The sequence below is a fragment of the Gavialis gangeticus genome, unplaced genomic scaffold (assembly GCF_001723915.1).
Source record: "Gavialis gangeticus isolate Ggan-Ray unplaced genomic scaffold, GavGan_comp1, whole genome shotgun sequence".
In the NCBI taxonomy this organism is placed as follows: Eukaryota; Metazoa; Chordata; order Crocodylia; family Gavialidae; genus Gavialis; species Gavialis gangeticus.
The window spans coordinates 61,335,528-61,344,834 of NW_017728993.1; the positions used below are offsets into that span (position 1 = coordinate 61,335,528).

At 42.9% G+C, this 9,307-nt stretch overlaps 1 protein-coding gene across 1 annotated transcript in view; it reads left to right on the top strand.

Annotated features, from left to right (window-relative positions):
* The window catches only part of LOC109305343 (quinone oxidoreductase-like protein 2), a 17,349-nt gene extending 15,408 nt beyond the window's left edge, over positions 1–1,941 (top strand). The window contains exon 10 of the mRNA XM_019528348.1: positions 814–1,941. Within this exon, the coding sequence (XP_019383893.1) occupies positions 814–882 (69 nt within the window). The 3' untranslated portion in view covers positions 883–1,941. The remainder of the gene's footprint in view (positions 1–813) is intronic.
* The last annotated feature ends 7,366 nt before the right edge of the window (positions 1,942–9,307 follow it).

Genomic DNA, 9,307 nt, shown 5'->3' on the forward strand with positions numbered 1-9,307 from the left:
TGCAGAAGGATGGTACGGAACCCTGGTTTCCAAAATATGAATGGTTTTCCTTTACCCCCTTTCTTCCTGTTTTTTTGGCTTTAAACTTTTACCAGTATATAATGTTTTGTTAGTTATGTACCTTTAATATTTTGGTAGTATGGGGTGGGAGCTCCATTGTATTAGGAGTTGTATAAACTTACAGAAAAAGACAGTTCCTGCCGTACAATCTGAAAGATGATAACCTCACATAATAATATAATGGGATGAAATGTTAAAGGTGAGTTAGGGGATAATAAAGTGTCTTGAAATTATATTTTCCTTTCTGGAAGCCATCTCATGAATCAAAAATATTTCTGTTTTGGTAGTTTTATGGCATTTTAGTTTCTAGGTGAGGGCAATATTTTGAGACAATCAGATTATGTGCTGTTTCCACCTCACAAATGGATCCTTGATGCAAAAAGTCCGTGAAGAACCAACTGAAATTTGAGTTTGGAGCTGTTGATTCCTGCAGAACAAATTGTACAACATTTTTTGTATAGCATAGGTAATTTAGAGTAATACATTATATTTATATTTCTCAATACATAAAAGTACACACCTTGCTCGGTATGTGTTAGTGAATACAGAAAGCAGCCATCTGGAATTTTGTGAGTGATAGAGCAGTGGCAGGCAACAAGACTGAAAATGAAGTATTGGGAGTTATGATCAGCAATACAGCTGTTTTCCTATCCCGCAAAACTTTGAGAAATTGGATATATTTTCTTGTTCTGCACTTGGACAAAACCAAGACCTTTCAAAATTGTGTAAACAATAAAGATTTTGTCCTTGCAGGTAAATGAAGCCTTTAGCCATGTGATTCAGCGTAAATCCACTGGGAAGGTCATCATCTCAGTTAAATGAATCAGCCTGTTTCTTCAGACACAGCCCCCTGCTGCTGTTACACTGCTTTGAAGAGGAGATTATCACTCTCAAAAGATGAAATAATTAGCATTGTCACTTTAACATTTTTTATGCAAGGCTCAAGTGACTTTTCACATGATTTGTTTATCCTCACTAGTAGCACAGAGGGGTTGGGGGTGCTTATGATTTAATGGGAAAAACATTTGCACTTTTGGCTTACTGTGATGGAGGTGCAATAGTGCTTGACAAACAGTGTGAGGAATCCTAGGGTACATAAGTCTTTGCTATGACAAGAGAAGACATGTGGATATGCAGTTGATTTCAACATAAACAGAATCTGATTAAAAGTCTCACTGCTGGGAGATAATGTACTTACAGCCTCCTTCTGTTGTACCCCACCTGGGCTTCTCACACTCTCTTTCCATAGCATTGATCCTGTCCTAGCTGATAGAGTGTATTGTGCACACTTCACCCACTCACTTCTTTCACACTGATGATTGCACAGGCTGCTTCCCTTTCTATTGGTGATGACATTGTTCCTTGTGTCAACTCCAGGAACAGGAGGGAGGTAACTGGTAGAGTTTCTTTTAATGCCTTTTAAGAGCTGGAAAGAAGAAACGGAATTAAGCCTTTGAAGACCAGTAAGAGACTGCAATTTGAGACCCCCTGCCCTTAGGCAATGTAGAGCAGCAGTCCTGTCTGCAACTGTGTCTGAACAGCAAGCTAGAAGTGAACTGCTTGTGTGGGAGAGATGAAATTGAAATGAGAAGTAAAATAAGAAAGACAACAGGCAGCTGGACACACTTGCTTTAGGAGAGTGAACCAGACCATGGCTCCATCTAGTTCAGTGGCAAAATTCCTTCAGGAGAAAGAAGCCAGCCCCCAATAATCAATGTACCATGGAGAGAAAAGACTTTGTCCTTCCCCCTGCATCAATTCAGCTTAGGTCCTAGGAGCTGAAACTGTGCTTTAGTTACTTTAACAAACATAACAGCACGAAAGGAGAAAGTCCAGTCTGAAACACTGTTAAGAAGCACATTTTACTTTTTCAACCTAGCTTAAAAAATCTGTACCCATAATGGACTGTAGGACATGCTGTAATAGATATGAAAATACCTACTGTGGGTCTCATGTTTGATAAGAAAGTTGTTAAATTCCTCCATATTGTTGCTATTCCTGGTTCCAGCCCAGTGGACAAACTCAGCTGTTAGCTACTCCAAACTCTTTGGACCAAAATGCACTTCTTTGGTTAACATGGCTTTGTTGTAGCTGTGGGTATCAGGCTGCCTTGCTCACATCCAGGCTGTTGTGAAGTGAAGACCAGATACTCTTCTTGTGCCCAACACATTCCTTAGCATTTGGGATCATTCTCTAAAAGAAATCATTCACGCCTTAAAAATGTGACTAATTATTCAGGTTATCACTGGCTTCCTGATACAGAAAACATGCTTTGTTTGAGAGTCTTATATAGTTGCCAACAGCACAAAGAGTTTTGCAGAGAATAGCAGGTTCAAATAAGCTGTGGGCTGAGGGACCATTAGTGCATGTTGTGTGCACGCTTTTCAAATATTTACTGTTGTGCCAGAGATAAATGGTATCCTTTTAAGGTGGGAGAAACTCAGCTGCCATCCAAAAGCAATTATGCACATGCTTAATTTATGGCTTCAAGCAGCCCTCTGCTTTGAGGTTAATGGTAGGGTTTAGGCCTATGCTTAGGTGCTTTGCTGAATTGGGGCCTGTCACAAAGCTCTGATGGAGTTCCCTGTCCTGTTTTGGAGTCTTGTACCCCAGTTTCATGTACTCCTGGATTACCATTGGCCTGAGTAGACTGCAGACCCTTGACCTCTCTGGTCCATTTCTAGCCATAGGTGCAGACTCTGTTACACCTTCTCAGAATTGTGTCTCTCTAATCCCCAGGCCCCATGCTGATTCCCAGTCATGTAGGCATTATGGGTTTATAATTCACCTCTACAGGGATGTTTTCATGACAGCAATCAGACAGATGGACTATGCAAGATTTTGTAAATACAACTGCTCTTCATTTTAGGTAGCACCAAAGATGTGCGGCCCTAGATGCACAATATTGTTGATTTAGAAAACAACAAATATTGTGCATGAATTACATTTCTCAATGCACAGGAACATTCTTTTGTGCTTTTTAAAACCTTGCTGTTGACATCTGACTCCTTTGTTCTCCTGTTTGAGGATTCTTCCACCCTTCAAAACCAGGCCCCTCCAACTTGGTTGGATTTGTTTCCCAAGTCTTTAGCCATCCCAGCCAGGGCTCCCACTGCTGTGCGCACCAGGGCATAAGGGGGTGTGTGCCCCTGGATCTGTGTGTGGGGCAAGGGTGGGCTGCTGCTGCGGGCTGGGGCAGTGCCAGGCTTTTCCCAGCTGGGTGCTGGGTTGGGCTGTGTTTGGGGTGGGTGGTGGCAGCAGCACTGAAGGGGATTATAGAGAGTGGGCTGCAGCCACCCTAAAAATCATCAGAGCCCCCTGTAGCCCCCTACCCAGTGCCATTGCTGCCTGCCCCAAGTGCAGCCGCAGCCCAGCCCCTCTGCCAGGAAGAGCCCAGCTCCATCCCTGGCTCAAGCCTGCAGCAGCAGCTCACACTCACCCCATGCACAGATCCAGGGGCACGTGACCCCCATGTCCTCCCAGGGTGTGTGCTGCAGCGGCAGCTGCCCCCCCGCAATGAACTGCAGCTCCGTCCCATGGCCTGCCTGCCCATGCAGCCCCAGCCTCCCTCCCTCACTGCGGGCGCCTAGATCTGCCCCCTCTCCCTGCCACGCTCCTTCCCTCACAACAGACTTACCAGTTGGACCTGGCTACTCTCCACGCTGTCAGGCTGTGCTGGCTGCCTGCATGCTACACTGTGGCTGCACACATGCATGGGGCATTTATTGGTGAGATTATTGGCCGCATCAGCCAAAAAAAGCCAATTGCTGACACTGTCAATTTTCCTTATATTGGTGCCAATCTGACATGGGATCAATGTATCAGTGCACATCTAATTAATATATATTAGATGTGGGTACTGAGTATCAGTGTAGACCCTGATTCTGTGCTTTGTTTCACATAGGCAGACCCCTAAATCTCTGTGGGACCCCTATGACTTCACTGGCCTGAATCTCAGTCTGCATGTGTAGAAGAATCCGTCTACAGCCCAGAGTGAAAGATTAGGGCTATAATAGACTGGTAGTTTGGGAACTAGGGAATTAAATGTAGGCCCATTCTTTTCTAGCTGACATGGATGCATAAGGTTTGATTCTGAAGACACTGTCAATACCATCTAGAAGTTGGTTAGTGAACTTGGCCCAAGTCCTAAGAACAGCTGTCTATATCATAAAAATGACCATCATGGTTGCAGTAACTGGCAACCTTTTAGGCAAGTGTTTGTAGAGTAGCTGAGGAATGGACGATTAACCCACCTGTTGTGGTTGAGAGATCCTGTGAGGCCAGAAGTGGGGAGGATGCACTGTGCCTGCTGTGTAGACAAGGGACTTAAGTTTCCAGTCTGATGCCTTTCACAAACAGTAGGGGCCAGATTGTGTTTTCCTGCCTCTTCCTTGTAGTGCAATGAGAGGCTCAGAAAACACGATCCATTTATCCAAATACATCTTTGTGTTTATATGGGGTGAGATGTGGACACGATCCAACAATGTTTCATGCTCCTTTTGTCTGGTGCTGTAGAAGCGCCATTAGTGTGCTCTTTGCATGCATGGGATTCTACAGTTTTGGAGAGAAGCCCCTCAGATCCTTTAGGAGAATGGTAGGCAACCTTTTCTTGCTTTGGACTGGAATGACCCATCTTGGGTCAGAGGAAGGTGGGTGCTAGGACCTGTCCACAACCAGCACTGGCAGCTAGATGCTCATGCTGCTGAAAACCACTAACATCTGTCTCAGGTGGTTCAGATCATCTGACCTGATCTCTGTGTATACATTTTCCTCTGTTGAAAGGTGTAGGGCCATGTTTTCAAGTGCACCCAAACCTAGACCCAGATTTTCAAAAGAACTTGATGTGTTTTGAGTGGAGTGACACAGGGCTAAGCATTCTTGAAAATCTGCTCTGTGATTTACTTGTGCCACCAGGTTTTAAAGATCTGATATTCAGGAGTCCTGTAAGAGAGAAACCTTTATGTCCTGGCTCCAGTCACCTGACCTGAACCAGGATTACAAAGGTAAAACTTTCTCAAGTGGCAAAGTTCAATATTCACTGACTCTGATGCCGTCATCAAACGAAGTATAATGTCCTTCCCACAAACACTCACCAGCTCCTGCTGGGTGAACTAAACAAGTTGGATGATGAATGTGTTTTAGGGGAGGGCAAGCCTCCCTTCCTTGTCCAACCTCCTCCCCCACAATATTGTTAACTGCAAAAAATAATTTGTAACTGGAATTGTGGAGAATGATCAGGTACAGTGAATGCAGTGAATTATTTCTTCTGAACTTCTAAAATATTCAGGGTTTTGATACTTTTAATGAGTAAACTTAGAGCTGAATGTAAACAGCACAGACTAGAAAACTCACTTGGTTTACCTTCTAAGCCCAAAGTAAGATTTAAACAAAACTTTGAATAATGGATAAACTTTTGAATAATGGATGTTTTATAATCAAAGTCCCTTAAACTTTTCTTTTTTATCCAGAATGGAAGCCCCCTAATTACATCACTCATGGTACAGTGGATGCAAAATGCTTTGTCTTTGCGCTGCTGATTAATTGGAGTGTGCATTTTTATTAAAGATTCAGAGGTAGGAATGCAAATCCCAGCTCTGAACTGTCTGTGGAAACATTGGTTCAGAAAGTGGAACCATCTCTATGGGCTAGATCCCTAGCCAGCGTAAGTCTGTGTAGAAGCCAATGGAATTATGTTGATTTGTGCCTGCTGAGGATCTACCCATGTCATTTTGCATCTTTCTTCTCTTCTCCTGGCAAGTCACAATTCCCTTTTTACCTCCTGCATTTTTTATGACTAAACCTGATGGGGCTGTTGCTTGTCCTGGTTGGTATAGAGTATTCCATGTCCTTTTCAAAGCCTGATATTTTTTGTAGGCTGACACAATGGAGCAGATCCTCAACTGTTGGGAAGTGACAGAGCTCCCCTGAAGTAAGTTACACCTGCTGAGAATCTGGATCCATGGTTATGCTATGAGGTCACATTAAAGTCAGTTTTGCACCATGATGGACTGGGTTTTATACAGCGAAGTAAAATTTTAATTAGGGTAACTCTAACTAATGGAAGTAATTATTGAAAGTCACCTCAGAAAGGTCAACGCTCAATAGCAGGGGACAGATTGCGCTGACACTCGCATTGAGACTAAATGCTGTGTCATGATGTGATGACTTTGCAATGCAGAGGAATTTTATAGTCTTGCAAATTAGTCTGGCAGGACATAGGGCTAAAAATTATCATGCATCACAATCCTATATCTCTCCTCTGATGTTATTCCATCACTTGGCAGTCTATCTTCTACTTTTGCCCTTTTCCAAGTTGATTCAGCTACGATGAAATTTTAAACTATGAGGATATAAATCATTCTACCATGGATGAATTTAGACAGCAGGATTAACTTAAAACAGTTTTTGTCGTTGCATTTGTTTGCCTTTGTTCTCAGTTTCCTTACCCCTGTGCCTAAAGCTCTCTGTGAACCCAAATAGATCAAGTTCTGCTTTAGTACTTCTCCAATGGCCACTTTTCCAGTTCTTTTGGCTGCAAAGAAAACCTTCTGGGAGAGGAAGTAAATGTGAACAGATACAGTGCTGGCTTCACAGGTTTGTAGCCAGTCTGGAACAAAAGCTCTAAGACATTGTGATCTTGAACTGTGGTATAGCAAGCAGTCTGAGACTGGACATAGATAGAAAGACATAGTTAAAATATTACTTCCTATGAGACATTGTGATATCAAAGCAAGTTTTAACTATGCCAGGGGCAAAACATGTTATAACATTTGATACAGTCAATGTTCTTCTATTGGAAATGACATCTCTGTCTTGTTTTCCTCCTAAAACAGTAGCTGGCAACATTTTTTAGTGGCATGCTAGAATGATTTAACTTGTGTAGAAGGTGGGGTGGGCTCTGGGACCTGGCTGGTGGTACCACCATGGCACAGGCAAAGCCTCAACTGCTGGAACGCCACCAAAACCCCTGCCTTTGGAATGGTGCCGAACCCCCTCAGCTCCACAAGTCGAACCTTCCCCCACTGCCATGGGTTGCTGACCTCTGTCGTAGATGAATCAGGAGAGAATTCCAGATATAAGGGTGCTTCTGCTAAAACTTGAGATAAAAAGTCTTAAGCTTATGTCTAATGACCTGTGTCCCTGGACAGTGTCCCTCATAAAAAAAAATTAATGTGCCTTGGATATGTGGAGTCAGAGGAAGAGCTGTATCTGTTATTAAAGAGGTATTGGGTATAAAACTAAACTCAAGGTTAGTTGTTACAACTCTCTAGTGGTGGGTTTTACAAAGAATCCGAATGAATGCAAATACTCAAACAATGTTCTGCATGAGCTGAAGCCTGCAGAGCTTTTACCCATCACATTTCTATCCATGTTCCCATCCCAGAAAACATCTGTATAGGCATTATCAGCCTGGTAGTGATCAGACAGCATGGACTAAGATCTGAGTTGCTTCAAGATGATAAAAGGATGATCTAGTTAGAGCATTACTTTCAAGCAATAGAGTAAACTGGAAAATAAATACCTGAATTATATATTGCCCCCAAAGCAATGGGGCCACAATCAGAATCAAAGCCATGAAGGAGTTAAATAATTTTTTGGGGAGCCAAGAAGATGGACCAAGTATATTGAGAGATCAAAAATTATCTGCTCCTCAGGTTTGGACCCGAGTAGGACAGAATACCTTTTTGTACACAGCTTGTAAGAGTTTGGACAGAAGGCCCATTTGGTATTGAATTGTCCTCTCTATCACTTAGTTTTAGGTGCTGTGAAACAATTGTTAATAGGTTTGAAACGTTGGCAACCCATCTCATTTTAGAGAGAGTGCTTGTGCATGCTGTCTCATTCTTTGTCTCAGCTACTTACCTTAAAGAACAAGTGCAATTTAGCTTTCTTTTGCAGTGCTTGACAAGAGCTGAGCCTGATTTATTGTCCTTGGAGGTTATGGTGGATGTAACTGTACAGGAACATGTAGGCTCACTGTGATAGCAGAATCATAAATCTGGGTGATAAAATGGGGAAAACTTTACTGTCTAGCTTTACAAGATGGAATTAAGCAGAGGCTATGTAGTTACTGTGTGTAATTGTCATGAGTTCTTTATTGCATCAAATTGGATATAATAAAGGTCATTCATGGGACAGGGAATCTCACATTAAGATAAGCAATATCCTAGTGGTTGGCCTGGCTTAGAAAGCAGTCTCTTAAAAAGGAACTGTAGACAGTCTGGGGCTAAATCTTTCTAAGCCATCAGTTTTTTTTCTCACTTCCCAGTCTGACTTAATATCTGCTTGTAAGGTAGTTTTTCAAAGTCTGCTACTGGCCTGAGAAATTGTAGGCATGCTGCATCCTTTTAGAGTGAGCAGTAAAAGCACTGCTTATGAGGGGTCTTGGATCAGTTGTCCTGCTACATGCAGTGCATCTCTGCCATTTAAAAGATTACAGGTGTTCTTAGGTGGTCTGAGGCAGCTTGCTTTGTTGGGCCTTCCATTCTCCAGGGAGTTAATGCTTAGTCACACAATGAAGGAGGAACATGTTGGCTGGACTCTTAACTATTTTCCATTTACCAGAACAGACTTCTGCTTTTGTGGACCAGAACTGCTTCCAGGCCTGTGCTGATATGGGTGTTCCAGGGAGCTGGCATGAGAAAGCTGAGCTTGTTGGCTGGTTCTCAGTAAAACTAAGCTTTTAGGGGATCCAGATTTACTCATACCTCTCTTACCTTCCCTCCTGCCCTGCCTGCTATTGTTTTAAGAGAGCAGTTTTCTCTGTCCTGTGAGCAGTCCTATTTTTTTGGTTGCCAGTGTGATCTGCTATGAGGCAAGGGAAAGACCTGCTAGGTTGTCTACTCCATCTGTCTCCCATCACCTATGCAAGCCAGTGCTGTATCATGCCCGAAGGTTCCTGTCCTACCTTGTACACTTTCCCAAGTGATTCAAAGCAGTTATCACTGCTTTTTTTTTTTTTTTTTTTTTGCAGAGCATCCCTGGCTGGTGAGCTGCACTAGATGGTAGGTCTGTAGGATGCAGGGCACCCCTGTGTAGAGAGGGGGTGCATTGGATCTGTGCATCCTAGTGCCAGCCCCAGAAACAGTATAGCTGCATTAGTGCCTTATTACATATAGGCTAATCATCTTTGCTTTTCAGGGATATATACATTATTTTTCTTTTGCTGAGCGGACTTGACATATTGATGTTACCTGCAGGAAGTTTCCCTCTGCTGACCTTAGGGATTGTGATGGGCTGTAAGGGA